Here is an 18,674-nt window from a genome sequence, read left to right as displayed (position 1 = left end):
CACCATGTCATGAAGGCATATAGGGGGTGTGGCCCCACACTTTCTTGATCTCTGCCAAGCTGGGGGTGATGTGATCAGCACCACTCCCTGGCCACCTTTACCCCCCCCCCCCCCAGAGTTTCCTACAGGTATCCACTTTATACGACGCTGGGTGGTCACCAGAGCCACTTGAACAGGTTGGAAAAGTCCCGGTTCTCCCCTGCCGGGAATCGACCCTGGGTGTCTCGCATGGTAGTCACATGCCCTAACGACTGAGCTACTGCAGCTATATTGCAAAAGCAAAATTATTGTTGGAACATGCCTTACATTCTGGTAAAGAATTTCAGCAAACAGATCGTTTTTGTTGTTAACTTTGTATAATATTTATTTATTAGTTACTAGAGAATAAGAACCTAAACATAAAAATGTTTTGTTTTTTTAGTGTGTGTATTTGTATCGATTTATATTATATTATTGTTTCGATTCGCTAAAACTACTTTGTATTTGTCTCATTCATGATCTCAGCCAATGTGCACATGGTGTGGTCAGCACCATGCCCTGTCCTTTAGGGTTGCCCCAGGTATTCATTCATTACAGCATAGATGAACTTCCAGTTTCTTTATGCAGAGGACATGGTCTGAAAAAATTCACACATGAGATCACTTATCCCGGGAATCGAACCCAGATCTCCAACATGGCAGCCAGATTCGCTATGGATTAGAGCACCGTGGCTTCATATATATAATGTATTCTTGTATTGTAAATCCACATAATTTAATTCCTGTGTTGTAAATTCTCAAAAAAGTGGCAAGTGGCATGATAACAAATTACAAATACACAATACAAAATTCTCAATGTGCATTATGAAGTCTCAATTTCAGCCCATATTAAAAGTTACATACTACGTTATGGACAACCATTTTTACATTGATGCAAGTAACATGATTTGTGTAACCACTGACAAATTTATGAATCAACTTGGTATTCAGTTAGCATTAGATTTTTCATAAATTGCATTTTTTCTGTTGCATAACTAAAGCTGTGAAGAGTGCAGCATACATTTCTTGACCAAAATTATCTCGGTGACACCAGACAGCCCTGACATGTCTGGTTTTTAAAGAACTCCAATATCATCAAAGATGAGAGCTCCAACTGTTCAGTTATTTGTGAGCTTTGTATGCTAGACTAGTAATACAACTACAATTGTTGGGATTGTTACTACTGTAGGTGAGCAGGCAATTGGAAAAACGCAAAGAGAATTCCCACATGCTCTGTAGAAGCACACCAAGCAACTATACTGCACCACCTTCAATTTAATAAATTTTAATTTTCTGTTCATTTAATTAGGCTTGAGGCATAGTATGTGCCACGTTTATTAGTAGTGCTTGTAGCTCTGCATTGGTCAGCAGCTAGTGATGCTATAATAGAAGTTTGTATATCCCAGCATTTTATCTATTTTCTTTAGGGCACAGTACCTATACCCTGTACCAGCTAACTGTAGACCAGGCAAATGAGAACAAGTCTCTGCGCAAGTAGTGACGCTAGACGGCTCCACCAATGAACAGTGAGAGAAGCGGGATTGCTTAATGGACGACTGGAGTTGCCCACTTTCCCTGCTTCGATCTGTCAGCATTGCAAACTTTTGAAAATGATAATACCGTACGCACATAGCAAACGGACCATATTTTTGTCTCCACGCACGTACGCTTGGTTTAAGAATTTCTTAGGGAAATATGGGGATAAAACAGCAGGTGCAAATTTTGACAAGCCGTACATTTGGCGTATGAACTAAGGTCTGGACCGTACGTCCGCACTTGTACAGTTGGGAGCTGAGAAGACTGCGAGTGCAGGGTGAGGTTCGGGGTGAATGGGGAGGAATTGTGGAGACGGCAGCTTCCACTTGGTGTTCAATTTTTCAGTGTTGCCAGACATGCAGAAGTTCCTGTAGGAAAGGGCGAGAATCTGATAATGGAATCGGGACTTACAGTGTGAGGTGCAGTCTAAAAGGTAAAGGTAAAGTGTTCCCCTGTGCTTAGCACCACTCCATGAAGGCGTATAGGGGGTTTGGGGGTAACGCCCCACACATTCTTGATCCGGTCGTGAGTGGGGGTGATGTGATCAGTATCACGCCCCTGACCGCCTTTACTTCCCAGGGTTTCCCCCAGGTACCCATGTTATTCGACGCTGGGTAGGTGCCGGGGCCGCTTCCACCGTTAGAAAAGTTCCTGGATTTGAACCGGCCAGGGATCGAACCCGGGACCTTTAGCATGGTACTCAGATGCGTTACCGACTGGCGTTCGGAAAAGTTCGGAACCATTCGTGAACCTCCAGCCACGGGACATCTCAAAGACCAGCAACGGCATAGGAATTCACACTTCTTCCGTGTATTCGGAAATAAATTTGTTTTAAAAATCAAATGAATGTTCTGGCGTGTGTGTATAAGTAAATGTATATGTATACAGCAGACTATATCTAGTAAACTGGGTCGCTGAAGATTAACTATCAATAGAATTAACATGCAACGAAAAGCGGGAAAGCCGGCTCGGGGGTTGAGCAAAGGTTTATTCAGAATTTTTTATTTGAGGGGTGTAAGTTTGTGTTTATGGGTGTGAAAAGGTATACTTAGAGCCAAAATGACCATAAATTTGTCCTTTTATAAAAATTGTGTGGGGTGTTAGAGCGTAGTTGGTGGATAAATCACTGGAGCCGAGACAATACAACTTCATATTCCATAATCCGAAAGTTGCAGAAAAGCGATGCTACATACCAAAATGTAAATACAAACGAAGGAGAAAATGTACTACCCTGCATAAGTTAAAATTAATTGATCCATGTCCAGGAAAGAAGCATTAACAAGATGCTAGGAAATACACAAAAAGCACGCTCACGCCCTTACTTTCTTAGTCACGTTGGAAGCCGATTGCTTTGATTTGTGAAGTTTTACTCCATTATTAGTATTGCTTTCACTTGTTACTATGTAATATGTTCCATTCATTTGCAAAGCATTTTCGTAAAATGCCTTTTTTATTTGTGCCGCTGCCACCCTGAAAGGAAAACGAGCTGGCTGCACAAGGCGACAACAGGCAGGCCAGTTTCACATTCCTCAGCCTCGCAGTCTTCTCAGCTCCCAACTGTACGGTCAGGACTGTGACCGTACGGTTGGCAATGCTGCGCTTTCATCACTTTATTACCCTCCTCCTCTTCTGCCGGTTTAGTGGGCCTGCTCTACAGTTAGCTGGGCTGGGACAAGGTATAGTGCAGTGTTCAGAAAGATATTCATTTTAAAGAATAACTTAAAGTTAATTGAAAATTAACTGTAAGTTGCATTTACAGTTACTTGCTGCCAGAAATTTCTTGCAAGCAGATTACACACAATCAGTGCTAATTAATTGTAATATTTAGGTAAAATAAATAAATGAAGACTTTGTGTTTTATATATGTGTGTGGTACATAATATAAGTCTTCATATATTTATATGATTAATACACACCATGAACAAATACGAAGTCAGCTTGGCTTAAATGATCATTCATTTTATTGTACTCTTTCTACATATGCATATATCTTAAAACACTTTCTCTTATTAAAGAAGAAAGTTCATTCACCTGTGAAGAAACAACTTCTATTTGAAAAAATATTTCAAAAAGTTTGTGTTATTTCCTTCCGTGTCTTTTAATTAGAAATATCGTTTGTGTGCCAGCCACGGTACTCTGCACCTGGTGGCATCAATTTCATTGGCACCTGTTTCTTTCTCTTTCATTCCAAGCTCATAGAGATCCACTCTCTTGACAATGATTTTTTCTAACCTTACTACCTTCAAAATGAATGCAATGATCAACCCAAGTCATCGCATGCAAGTAGAAATGGCATGTTGCAATAATATGTGGATGTTATAAATTTAGTATTCAGAAGAGCATAGTTCTGTTGCCTTTGGCGATTCCATGAATATCCTTTCATCTTAGCATCCAGAGAAGACACACGGTTGGAAACAGTGTTTCCAAATTTAGCTCTTCCTCCACATTACAAATTTTTACATTAATAAATTTAAGTGTCGATAAGTAACTGTAGAAGTAACATTAATAATGTTACATCTGTTGTTACTACTTTCTTTTCAAAGTAGCTACTTACAGTTAATTTCCTCAAAAAAGGTAACGGTTACTTGTTTTTTACAGCTGAGCTGATACCAATGTCAATACTCGTACCGATTCTCACAGATACCAATACTTGAAAATTGTAATAATTAAAAGAAGTCCACAATATTGATCAATATTAGTGCGTTATTATTGTACTCCAGTTGTATGCAACAATTTTCCAACACTTTTGCTTTAAAATATTGAAAAATTATATCCGATTATAATATTATCACATAATATCCATCTTTTCATGCAAAACTGGTGCAATTTCTTTTAAAAGTTCGAATTTTGCAGTTTCCAGGATAAATAGACCACTCAAAAGTGTAGCACGGCATTTTTGCAGAGTCTGTGAAAGACCAAAATGGCGGAAAAGTATCTGCTAGTATCGGTAAATAAATCCAGTCAACACTTTCCAAAACAGATACATCCAACATCGGCTCAGCTCGAATAATTTTAGTCTTTTTTTAGATTTTTTGGGTCATCGGCTTCTGAGCCCTAATTACTAATAATTAGAGCCCGGATTTTAGGCAAAATGCCTATTTGTTTCCGATGCTGGTAGACAAAAATTTAACACAAAAGTACACCGATCCGAATGTTCTTAACATTCTGAACAATACTTCATGTTGCCTTTTTTTGCCTATTTCACCTTACGCTGCCTTTTTTGCCTCTTTTGTCATTCTGACAAGGCATTTTTTAAAATTATATTTCTCTTCTATTTGATTTAGTTTTTCACTAACCCTTGTTATTCAAATTATTATTTGTAAATACATTTTTAAAGATTTAAGAAGAATTTAAGTCTTTCTCTTCAATTTTTAATGCCTCTTCTTCAATTTTCACTGCCACTTTCTGAAACCTGACTGCCTGTTTTTCAATTTTTCTTTGTCTTTTTGCCTACCAATTTTAATACTTTTCAGTGCCTAAACATACGGGCTATACTAATAATTGTTCCGAGTGCCTTGTACCTTGTTTATCCATATTTTCTCATTATTTCAGGCGCCTGTCGGAGTCATCACACTATTCGCGATCTCTCAGTCGTGAAGACGGGGCTCCATGGAGGAGGAGCGTTAGTCGTGATGCCTCAGACGTAGACAGTGTATACAGTGAGTCTGGAAATAGCATGGGAGCATTACCTCGTGGTGAGCATTTTTAGAGCTTCGGAAGAAATATGCAAAATATGACATCAGGGTATTTGTTTGCAGTTTTCTTAACAGCATTTTATAGTAATTTTTCGGTCAGTCCAACTTTCCTTGATGGAAATATTTTTTGCCCACATTAAAAGGTATATATCCATCATGATAAGTTTGAAATGCATGTTATAAAACTGATGGAAGTATTTGGATGTTGCATTTTTTCAGATTTTTTTAACCATGTTAATCTATTTCTATATAGTTTTCTTTTGTGTTTTTTGAAACTAATACATACAGCAAATACAGGGAACAGACAGTTGTATCATTCATATGTGGTTGGACTAAGTGTGTGCTATCAGAATTTATTTCTGAATTTCTTTCTTATGGGAATTGGCATGCACGTTGTATAGATAGTTGCATGTCCGAGAAGTTTGCATTATATCAGACTTTCAATATATTTTTAGAATATCACTATACCAGATTGTATTGTTAATTATTGCCCTGATATCTATTGAAGTACATCTACTTTTCAGTTGTTGATATATTTCTTTAAGTATCCATTCTGAACCTTTTTCTGAGACAATAGTGCATTTGATGGAGTGGTAGATGTTTGTCGTGCAGTATCTGTAAAAACTAACTATGATGGTTTCTGAAAGCTACGTTATTTAATATAAAATGATGCATATAATCTTAGAACTTCATCAGTCAAATGGAAATTTAGAGAAATAAAGCTTATACCAAACAGCATTTTTCTGTTGTCTCTGTTTATTTGCAACACACATGTTATTTTCAAAATATCACATCACCACACCTGTAGGTAAAGTGTTTCTCTTGACCCTCACAAACATCAGATACTAGCTGATCTCAAAATATTAAACTCATATCCCAAATGAATCACATGATCATAACAGCTTTGCGATATTAGTTCAAAAGATTGTTGCAAATGCATCATTAGATTAAATTTCTTCATACCTAATCCACTAGATTGAAAGCTAGTCCAAATGCCCTTTGTACACCTGTTTCAGTATCATTCGTTACTGGAATGCACTATTCCATCTGTCTTCAACTTAGTAATCCATCTCCCCCCAATCCTATCCACAGATGTACTGAATGGTCATGTAGGGCTAAAATACTGTCTTACAAGTTTTGTTCCAGTTCTGAAAACAACCAGGTTTAGACTGTAAAGTGGATGTTACCTGATTGGCATATGAATTTATCTCATTACAAAAAGTTCTTCTGGGCAAAGATTGAACAGTAGACAGTATTAAAGCTCGATACTTTCACCACTTGTGTGTCATGAACACATATAAAGACATCACATTGTGAACATCGCAACTACTTGATCTACACATTAGTTTAGTGGAATTTCTGTATATATTATCACTTCCTTAAATTTCAGTAATTACTTCTCAGTTTCAATATATAGAGGATTTATGGTCTGTGATGTATTAATTACACTAATTGTGTTCATTATTTAAACAATACAATTTTTTTTCTGGATTTGTGATATTCTAGAGATTATAAGATAAGGATAATTCAACGATTAAGGTAAAGGAAAAATAAGAAACTTTTTTCTAGCTCTTAAGTTATCTAATCTTCATCTTTTAATATTTTACCTGTCGAGTTAGAAGTTTTCGATACATTAAACAGCATATCCAGAAAACGTTCTTCACTAATATGGCCTGAAAGCCTTGAAGATATGAAGAAGACACAGGCAAAAGAAATTAGAAGCCAGTGCCCCTGCATTGCATCATGCAAGCATTGTTGCCAACTTAATGGAGAAATCACTAAATCTAACTGATGCTGCTTGCTGACAAAATTTACGAGAAAGGAGCTACTTTTCTGACTGCTTGGGGTTGTTTGCTAGCAACTGATGCATATAAATTTACATAATTTCCCTCCAGATGTATATTGTCACCTTAGATGTGTACAGAGAATTGTTATACCTGTGCAATTTTTTGTGGATGCACTGTATACATGTCCATAGTGATCAGTTCCTTACATGCAAGTAAAATAAATTTCTTCAACTTTAATTTGAACTTTCTTGTTGGATTTTTTCTATTCTCTACATTGATACTAAATTCAAGTAACCAACTATAAATTTTCAGAAAAGCAGAAATGCATTTTCTTTTAAAGCTATGAAGTTGAAATGAACTACAAACAGTTTATCCTAATTTAAATGTTACTTTCTTTTACAAAAGAAATGGAATTTAGTATATTTTAATTTTGTGTTAAATGTTGGAACAGAATTTAAAAAATTTCATATGTATGTTTTAAATGCAGATTTTGGTTAACAATATTTGTAGTAGATTTTATGTGTTGATTTGGCAGCTTCTTTGTTTTAATTGTTGGCAACATAGTATGCAGAATTAATGAAAAATGTGCATTATGACACCGATTGCCAGTGTCTGTGCAGCACTGTCATTATTTATTTTTGCACAATACTCTTTTTTTTTTCCTCCTAACCAACATTGTGGAGTGTCAGTTTCCAGTAAGCCTTGCAAATTTGACTACCTGGTTGCACTCCACCCTGTTCCAAATACCTCCGAAATTCGTTCAATTCATGTACACTGCATGGGTGAGAAGAGACACACACGTGTACTACACAGCTTGTTTTAAAAGTCCTTTAGGATTCTGAAAAGCTATAGCTTTATTACAGTGATTTTTTTTTTTTACACAGTAAAATTTAAAATTTTGTTATGCCCACACTGCTGAACAATATGTGTGCAGGTGATCATGTGATTCCAAGGTGGCATTGATGCAGGAAAAAGCTCAGTATGTGTTATGAATATCAATATGTTATGGCTTGCCAAGTTAAAATCTTGCATTTTCGTGCATGTTTGGAAAAACACCTCCAGCGGAGACAAGTATCTAGAGATTGTACAAAACGTTTAAGGCTACAGGAAACATAGCAGATTTGAAGTTCAAGATACGTGATGTGATTCGCAATGTTCTAGACTAGCATCGTCAGAATGTAATTCTCTGATTCAAACTAAGATTGTAAGAGTGTTTCGACGTAAATGATACCCAGCTGGAGATCTGGTGATGAACCAAACCACATCAAACATTAATTTTAAAGTTTCCTCTGCGTAACAAACAATATTTTGTTGTAATTAACCTATTACTTTAAAAATTATAGTTTTTTAGAATCATGCAGGACTTCTAAAACACCCTGTATATATGTACACAGTTCTTTAGTAACTTCAGCACACTACAAACATGCAAGGATGGATTCTATAATTCAGTAAGATGCATAACTGCAAATTCTGGTGTATAATGTACATCTACAGAGCACTTGAAACTATGTAATTACTGCACAGACTTTCTGCCGATGACTGCCCACCTATAAATAGTTTTTCGTAGGTTCCTAAATATCACGTGTGCGAGTTCATGTTTACGGGATGCTCCGTAAGGTTACCACACCCATACCACATATAAACATTTTATGCTGAATAGAAAAAAGAATAGAAAATATGAAATGCTAAATACATATTTGTCACTCAACAGGCATTCGTTGCAATAATTCTTTCCACAGATAAGCTGTTTTATTTACGAAGCTTCTACTTGAACAGGTAAAATTGTGTCTTCCAACACGTGATACTGGACATTACTTGAGAAACATCTTTTGCATTAACATCATTCCATGTTCAGTCTAGTAAAGACTAGAAGTGCATAGGTACTGTTTATTTGTTTCTTTGCATGGAGTGCATTTTCCTCTTTGTAGTAGATGTAGGGTGTAGTTACATAAGAATGCCTTTCGTTTATGAACTTGGATAAAGATGAAGCCTAGTTTGATAATGGACTAAAGCAGGTACTGTTTTTCATTGTGTACATGTCCAAAGACAGTAAAGCTTTTTATTACTATGAAGAAAAGTTCAATAAAACTCCATAGAGCATCAAGTTTCACCAAGGTCTGCTATTTCTTTCAAAGTAGCTCCCCAGTTGCTCTCATGGTGTAAGATCATTACTGAAATTTCAGGTGGATCAAGCTCGGGACCAATTGCTCCAAAGGCATTAGTGTAAACTTGGCAACATGGACACCCATGTAAAGCAATAATAGATAAACTGTAGGAATAGAAATCCTATCAGGAGAGGCACATATTTGTGTTGAAAAAGATATCAGGATTTCAGTACAAAAACGGCATAATTTGAGATCAAAAGCTGTATACAAGATGTAATTTCGGTGCTAAAATGGTGAAAAAGATAACTAAATTTGATGTAAAAATTACACTTGTTTCACAAAATTAATATTTCACTTCTAATAGCACATTTGTATAGTTATCAGAGTATTAACTTTATCCCTGTGTAAAAAATTTACAGCAGATTTAATCAATTTTCTGTTATTTGCTTAATATTATATATTTGTATAATTCAGACCTCAGAAGATGTCACGTTTGTAAATGAATCTTAAATTTGGTGATTTGGTTCATTTTCCATCATTTTGTGGCAAAGCATGGTATCAAAATATACCTCATACCTTTCAAAGACATGATAAATTAACATTACAGTGTATTATTTCACATTTTGGGTTTTCGTCAAAAACAAAATATGCATACCCCTACTTATCAGATTTGAAGCTGTCCAATCACTCAATCATGATACAAGGGTGAATCAAATGTACACCTTAAAAGTCTGACAGAAATGACAGGCTGTGTAATGCTGAAATTTACGTAAGGTATCAGCTGCTATTTATACCGTATTTACACGTGTATAATGCGCACCCTGTTATTTGATAGGGAAAAGTGACAAACAATTATATCTCGTATATAATGCACAGTGCAATCCAGGTTCAAGAAATGGCTTTCTTAGTTGTAGGTTGTAAACCTGTTGCTATGCTAGTGACATCATACATATTCAATGAGTCACCTGTTGCTATGTGGACCAAGAGGAGAACATTACATTACAAACTGAAAAATTGTGGCACATGGCCTTTAAACTTTTATAAGTGGTTTTGCTCATTTCCTCTTTAAAACTTCAAAACATATACTCTTTCTATGACTAACGAAACATTTATAGGAGGCACGTTCAGGATCCTCAAACTAGCAGTTAGCAGCACATGATTTCTTCCATTAAGGCATTTACACACTCCATATATGGCATATTATTTGGCCAGTAATACATTTTAATTATTTTATTTTTCCTTCTTTTTTTTTTATAAGAAGTACCATAAAAATCAGAACGTTCCTTCATTTTGTAATGAGCTTATTTCAACCACATTGCAAATAAGTGTCGCCATCTTGAATGGAATACTGTTGCCATATTCAGAAACTGCAGAATTCAAGCTTTACAATGATATATAACATGATAGGGTTCTGTAAACATTAAAAAATTATTCCATGCATAAAAAGCACCACACTTTTTCGGGGCAAAAACTTTGTTAAAAAGTGCACATCATGCATGAGTAAATACGATGGAAAGTTCTCAATGCTGCAACAGTGATAAAGTGAGTGACAAAATGCCATTTTTTGTTATTTAAAACATGCATGCTCAATTACTCGCAAGCACCAATGAAGACCAGTGATTTCTTGCCCTTTGGAACCCTAAACTAAACCCTACGGTGCAACCGCTCTCGGAGAGCCAGGTTCTGCCAAGGGTTTTGCATTGGGAGACGTGTGGTCAGTGAACAGTGTCTCATCACAGCTGTTGTCTGGCTTGCGAGACAGAAGCTTACTACTGCTTCTTATCAAGTAGCTTCCTTATTGTCATCTCAATGCTGGATAAACACCAACATTTTGAGGTCTTCTCCTGGTAATTCAACCTGGGACCAATTGCATCATAAGCATTTGGCTATGCCAGAGCCCTTTAGAAGCCTAAAATCTACATAAACTATTTGGAAATTGAAAATTTAATACGTCTCGTGCATGGTTTACAAATGGAGGAGAAAATTCAGTAAAGGTGTCACTTAGCAGGCAGGCGAGTGCAGAGTTTTGCAGTGGTGAATAAGTGACTTCATGCACATCCTTGGGATATTTTTCCTTGCACTTAATCAGCACTTGAATATATGTCTAGATTAACAAGTGGTCTATGTTGAAATGTGGTAAACGGGTGCAATCTTACGTGCAAAGATTTATACGGAATGAAGCAAAAATTAATGTTATCAGTTGAGTCAGTGTTAATAAATAATAACCCATGAGGGCCAGGGCATACCTACTGACGGTCAGCCTCTCTCTCACCTGCCGAGGTGGAAGCTCATCCAAACAGTTACGGGGTGACGTTTGGTCAGCACGATGAACCCCCAGTTGTTGTAGGATTTTGTGACCGGGTTACACTACTCACTCATAGCTCCCTTATTTCCTAACAATGGTGGGTAGCCACCAATTCCATACACAGGCCGAAATCTTAGGAGAAAAGTTGTTACGCTTCCCCCCAGGAGACTTGAACCTGTGTCCTGTACTTGGATCCCAACCTTGTATAAATTACATGAGAATAAAATTACAATATGAAGATTTAATTACTGAATATGTATACACACTGTACCTCTATTTAGAAATTTTCAGTGAAAAATGCAGGCTCGACCAGGACTCGAACACGGGTCTCTGGCATACCATGCCATTGCTCTAACCACTAAGCTACCGAGCCGGCTGGCCTCGCCTGATTTTTAGCTATCGCTGTTTTACCTGTGTGGAATCGTCTCTGCCTGTGCCTCTTCCATGCAGGTAAAATAGCGATAGCGAAAAACCAGGCAAGGCCAGCCGGCTCGGTAGCTCAGTGGGTAGAGCAATGGCACGGTATGCCAGAGACCCAGGTTCGAGTCCTGGTCAAGTCTGCATTTTTCACTGAAAATTTCTACGTAGTACATCTCCTGTGTGTGCCTAATCTACAATAATGTACCTCTATTGTTTACACATAGTTTCAGTTAGGATGCCTCAACTTCAGTAAGGCTAACATTACCATTTTTGGACATGTTGCAATTTTGGTCTTGTTACCATAACTCGTTGCAGAAACTTGTCCCAATGTCAAGAAAATGGTTTAAGTAGTAGTCTGATGGTGCAAGATTGGGTGGGTGTGCTGGATGAGGCAGTATTTTAGTTGTGTGTGGCTGCCTTTTTGTTGCAGACCTGAGAACCAGAACATTGTGTTGAAGCAATCTCACACCTCTGAAAAATATGCTCCTTCCTCACATGTTAAGTTCTGTAGAACAACAATTTGAGGCACGGGGAGGCATTTTTCTAATGTTAGTACACGTGTCATACTTTACACAATATGTATATATCATGCCTGCGGTGTTTGGAAATAGTGTGTTGGCAAGTCTTTATTGAATAGCACTTGTACCAACGTGATAGAGAATACTAAAATATGGTTTCTGGATTACAGTTCATACAAGGATTTATCACTGATATATCTAAATCCTGCTTCACGCCATTGATAAGTCAACATATGCTTTCTTAGAGCTAGAAATAAGCCAGCCTCTGGGGCCATAGTCTCAGGCTTATATCACATGTATCTACCAGAGTTTAGCTTTACTAATTGGATTAAAAATACCTCATTTTATTGAAAATATCAATCACTTCTACCACACAGTGTTGGTGTCGAATTAAAAAACATTATGCATTTTGCAAAGTTTACAAAATAATTAAACTCTGTATATTGCGCAGCATTTTTATGGAACCCTTCAAGGTATTTGTACTCCTAAAATAACCGGCCAGTTTCAGTGATTTAATTCAAAACTGATATTTTTTGTGGTATCAGCAAATACAACGTGCGCTTGCAGTATAAGGCTGCACGCTGGTTAAAGTTTCAAGGAGTGAGTATAACAACTTTCCTCCTGACATTTCGGCTGGTGTATGGGACTGGTGGCCACCCACCAATCTGAGGAAATTGGGAACTATGAGCGAGCCTCTTCATGGAAACCTACAACAAGAATTGGGGATTCATAGGTGCTGACCACACATCACCCTGTAACTGATTGGATGATCGATCACCCGCCGCCTCTGCTGAGGCATATAGGGGTGAGGCTAGCAGTCTGTATGCAGCCCCTGACCCTCAACGGCTTTTGCACCATGGATTATTAACACTACAGTCCCGTTTAACCGAATTTGATGGGCCCGGGTGCTTCAGTTGAACGAAAATTCGGTTAACCTGGAATAAAGGTTTTTTGTAGGGATGGGCCGATATGAAATTTTGGCCGATACCGATAAAGTACCGATATAAAATTTACCGATAACCGATATTCTACTGATCCGATATAAAATTAGAAATGGTCCTTGAAGAACCTGAAATGATCATTGATCTCCTTAATAAGTGTGTGTTTCGTGGTGACTGTAGTGCAAAAGAAGTTGAATATTTAGACATTTACTTGTTTAGAAAGAAGGGCATGGAGATTATCCATAAAAATTACAACAAAATGGCAGAATTTTGCACTAAATTATCAGATATTTATCTATATATCGGATCGGTAAAATAATCGGTAATTTTACCGATACACCGATATGCCTATATCGGCCGATACCGATAGAGTACCGATTAATCGGTCCCATCCGTAGTTTTTTGATATACAGTACATATGTATGAGCATACAGCACAGTACGTGTGCTAAAAATAGACGAGAGTGGGTGAGTACAGCCAACGCATCGTAACAATGACCTTACTCTTTTATAACTAATTGTTAGACCCAAACAAAGACAAAAGTTCTTTGTCGGTGGTCCTGCGTAAAACACTGTCACGCACGAGTAACAGCTTTTTTTATCAATTCGGTTAACCCAGAAATTCGGTTAAACGGGACTGTAGTGTATAATACTGATACGTCAGTATCGGCTGCATCCCTAATCTTGTGCAACATATGGCTCTGGCAAATATGTGGCTCAATATTTAGATTCCATAATCACCCTCGTTTTCTGCTATTTCAGTTCCTGAAGAATTGGAGAAAGATTACATCAAATATATTACAATGTTTGCCCTGGTTTTGATTTAAAGGAACCTGGGCAATAAGCACATACCCCTGAATGTATGCTGGTGAAGGTTGGACATTTTAAGGACATTTTAATACTACTAAAGAGCTTTATTGTCTTGCAATCTAGTATGTATGTTAGTGTTGTGTAGATTGTAGATTTAGAAATTTGAAGACAGATCTTGTCAGTTTTTTTTTGTTTTTTTTTAAAAAAAAGGAAAAAAAAGTTGAAACAAGCAAGGAGAAAGAACTTAACATATCTTTTTAGTTTGAGAAGCCCTCAGTCTCTCTCTATGTAGTTTGTATTTGAAGCAGAGGGTCTTGACCTCCAAAGATGCCAGTTTGGAAAAGAAAAAGTGTGAGTAACGAAAGGACCTGTTTTGTTTCCAGCCCCTGCTAGTGTGCGTATCACAGTGCATGTCCCTGGACGAGGGTCAGCAACTCTCCCGCGTTCCCGCCCGGGGATTGCTGGCAGTTCATGCTAGTGCATCTAGGTTACCAGAATCTGTGGTACAGTTACTTTTCGCTGTCCTCTGTTCAATTAATTTTACTCATATTTTTAAGTTTTTTTCTGTGTGTGTATGTGTGTTTTGTAAGCTTGAAATATAGTTTGCTTCGTTTTCCCTCCTTTTTTTTTACCTGAATGTGCTTTTTTTTCGCTTTTGCATTCTTTGTAAAAAATAAGTGTTATTACTAACATTTTTAGCATATGGAATTACAAGTATTATACTTTGTGGCTACATTAGAATGCAGCACGTACAGTCATGGACACTTATGGGTTGTAACGATTCCATTGAAAGTTGATGGAATTGTTATAACCCGGAAGTGTCAGTGACTGTACACCAAAAGTGTAGAAATTTTCAACCCACAAGCAAATTGCAGTACACAGCATAGTTAAAATGCTAGTTGGTTCCCTATTCTCCTATTTGCATGATGGACGAGATCGGAATGAGTAATTCTCAGGCGCATTCTCTCGGCGAGGTTGCGGTAGATGCGGCACTTCACCCATGTAGTACAGAATTGTTGAAGGAGTAGATAGTTACAATACAAATACATTTTCGTAGGTAATATGGTGAAGCCAGTTACGAAACTTACAATTGTTGTGCTAACTCTTCCCCCAAGCTATTTACAGTAAGAGTTGGCAGGGTGTGGCTGCATGTAAGCCCCTTGGAACGTAAAGACTGCATGAGCTTACATATGGGGTATTCACTAACACAGTTTTTGCCCCTTTTGCAATACGTTCATATTCTTTTCATAAATCCAAGAATGTTTCAGCTCTATTGGTGTGCTTACTGTGATACCAGCCAACACGATACAGATAAGTATGGCCCGGGACTTTGTCCTATAAAACTGTAAAACATGTATGTAATTATGTCATATGCGGAAATATTTCCAGTAAATCCAAAAATATGCACAACAGTGCTTTCGAATTTCTCATTTCCCTTCCAGGGAAGATTGACTAGGGTGGAGGTGGGGTATTAGAAGTAGTCAGAATTCCTTGAACCGATAAATATAGTGGAAAAATACTGAAAGTATTGTGAAGTTCACTGCAATTATCCTAAGTTTTATGTACTACAGTAAAACCTGTATATCCCGGAACATGATGGTTCCGAGCAAAATTTTCCGTCTTGACAGTTTTCGTACTTATACAGGGTTGACTTTAAATACAGTATAGAGCGCTGCAGGAAATAATGGAAAGACAGATTTACATTTTGCATTACTTATAATGTAGAGTACTAATGCATGTACGTACATGAATAAAAATGTGATACATTCATCATATCATCACTCATACCCATCTTCGCAAATTAGCCAAAAGTGGCACAAAAAGCGAAGTAAAATGGACACTCACAAACATCCATGCCCATTCGAACCCAGGACCCCTGCCGTCGTAGCATGATGTGCATAGAAGGAAAGAGAAAGATTGAAAGATGGAATAAGAGAGGTGAAGAAAGATTGAGATAAAAGTGACGAAAAAGAAACGGAGAGATAACAAGAAAAATAGAAAGATGACGAAAGAACAGAGGAGAAATAGACAAAGAAAGGTGGAGAAAGAGGGTAAGAGATGAAAGAAATAAACTGAATCGTAACAGCTATGAGTATTGTAGCGAATTCTTTCATATCGACAATGTTACCAATAAGCGAGTGGCAACAGAGGCGTGTTCCACTTACAGTATTGCATTGTTTTCTTGCGAGCAAAAAAAATAAAGGAAGACATTTCCATCTTACTGAGAATAAAAACATCTCGTTGGTCTTTAAATGGTGTTCCGTTTCCGCTTTCAGGTACTTTTTTTCCGTATTTACAGGTTTCCTTCTTATAGAGGTTCCGGGATATGCAGTTTTTACTGTATTATGTCAGATTTACATCTTTGTGGAAACAAGCATAATTGGCAACTCACTACTCGCAAACCTAGGTTATTAATACAGAAACACACCTTTCTAAGGCAGATCATAACTATATAGAATATGAAAAGGAGCCTACAAAATTTTTGTCAGAACAAGTTACACTAAATACGTTTCCGTTCCACAGTAAACTCACAATCTTGCCACACAAGTTCCTGTTCATGGCATTCTATTAATTTGCACTGTTGCACACTGATATGTGCCAGGCTCAACTGACAAGTGATCTTGAAATTCCCTGCACCTGAATGCCGATCGAGTATGGGCTGTAATGTACTGAATGTCATTTTTACTTTGACTGTTGTGAGAAGCGAGAAAAAGGTAAGAAATGAGAACAATTGAAACTTATTTTCTTCCTGTCTGGAAGTTCTCGTGCCTGCAAGGCGACGCAGATCAGAAGTTTGCACTTGGGACTTGGGCAGTAGAGACGATTGGGTGCTTAATCTGAATGGGGAGGGCAGGACAGTTAGGCAAGAGTCTATAGTGCAGGGGTAAAAAGTAGGGGAGAACTGTCCCCTTCTGCCACCACTGTCTGCAGGTAACAATGACGTCAGACACTTTTTGTTTTGTTTAATGCTTTGATAAACATCATATACTTGGAGGGAGGGAAATCGACAGAAAACATGTTTCAAACATGCCAGTCATCGAATTATTTCGCCACCAAACCTAGTAAATTCCTCTGGGAGATATAAAAATCCTGTAAAACCTAAAAAAAAGGTTTAATTTAGGCACATAAACCTAAAATAGGTTCTAACAAGCAAAATAGGTTATTTTAGGCAGTATAAAACTTCGTCAGTTGTTTTGTTTTTTAATGGAACACTGATGTAACTTATTTCTTATTTACCTGCAAAGGAAAGAATAGGTTAAAAACCTAAAATTAGGAGTCTAGTTATAACATAAAGTGCCTGGCCCTGCTGATAAGGGTAGAGGAATAAATTGAGCAACAATAGAATTGAAATTAGAGCAAGTTTAGGACCAGTAGATAGCAACAAGCTCACAAGGTGTGAAAAATAGCTACTTCATTTAATTTGCTTTTTACATCATGAAATTTCAGAATAAAAATAATACCCAAATATTTTTAATGAACAACAACATATTTCCTTATGATTTGGTGAAAATTCTAGCTTGACCAGGATTCGAACCTGGGGCCTCTGGCATTCATGCTTTTGATCTACCCACTGAGTGACAACCAAATATCAAGGGAAGTCAGGGCAGGCTCAGTAGCTTAGTTGATAGAGCAATTTGATGGCATGCCAGAGACCCAGGTTTGAATCCTGGTCGAGCCTGCATTTTTCGCTAACATTTCAATGACAAAAGAACGTATTCATAACACCTCCTGAACATCAAGCAGTGTATTGGATTTATATCCACAGTTAGGGGGGTAGGGGATGGGTAGGGGGTATGTCTTATTGGTTTTAAAATGTCCACTCTAGTCACTAGTCCAGAAAGGATCAGATTCAAATGTCTCTACAACATGGTTGCAATGAAATTAACTTACAAACTTGTGCAAGAAAAGGAAAACAAGGGTGTAGTTAGTTTGGGGGCCAACAGATGGCAGCAAGTACTCGGAGTATCATCATTCAATTGTTATTGCAGGAAGCTAGTTGTCTCATGTTAGGGGTAATTTGATTTAATTGGCTTTCTACAAAACCCAAACCTACATAAAACAAACAAACATGAATGTAACATTTCATAAGAAAGGGACGACACAGACAAATGTTTTTGTAAAAGCATCACAATATTCATAAAACCTCTCATTTGTTTTAAAGTGTCATAGTGTGCTTTTGTTGAAATATTACAATGAAAATGGTGTGTCACAGTAAGTATTCCAATTTAGCTGAAAAATCATTTGATGTATGTGTGAAATACAGATGCGTAACGTATAAATAGAAAATACATTGTCCCCTAATATTTCTCCTCTCATTTGAGACAGTTGTGAAAAATCGTATTTCCTGATTGCTGTCGTTATTAAAAAATGGATGAACTAATTATTTGGTTACTTCAGTATTAATTTGTTGCTAGTGAAATACTTCATGAAAGAAATGTGCCGGTATGTTCAGGGTGGCTACTTGCCGGAAATTCCTTGAATTCCATGCGGGAATTATTGACTCAGGAAATTATTTGAATTATTGGCTCAGGGAATTATAC

At 37.3% G+C, this 18,674-nt stretch overlaps 1 protein-coding gene across 3 annotated transcripts in view; it reads left to right on the top strand.

The window, feature by feature from the left end:
- Window positions 1-18,674, top strand: part of Nuak (Nuak family kinase 1) — a 173,222-nt gene that overhangs the window by 135,562 nt on the left and 18,986 nt on the right. For all 3 annotated transcript variants that reach the window (XM_083112315.1, XM_083112317.1, XM_083112318.1), the window contains exon 14: window positions 5,106-5,248. In XM_083112315.1, coding sequence (XP_082968441.1) covers window positions 5,106-5,248 — 143 coding nt within the window. The remainder of the gene's footprint in view (window positions 1-5,105; window positions 5,249-18,674) is intronic.

The sequence above is a fragment of the Lepisma saccharinum genome, chromosome 26 (genome assembly GCF_977018435.1).
Source record: "Lepisma saccharinum chromosome 26, izLepSacc3.1, whole genome shotgun sequence".
In the NCBI taxonomy this organism is placed as follows: domain Eukaryota; kingdom Metazoa; phylum Arthropoda; class Insecta; order Zygentoma; family Lepismatidae; genus Lepisma; species Lepisma saccharinum.
The sequence above is the reverse complement of the archived record's forward strand: the minus strand, read 5'-3'. Positions and strand labels throughout refer to the sequence as shown.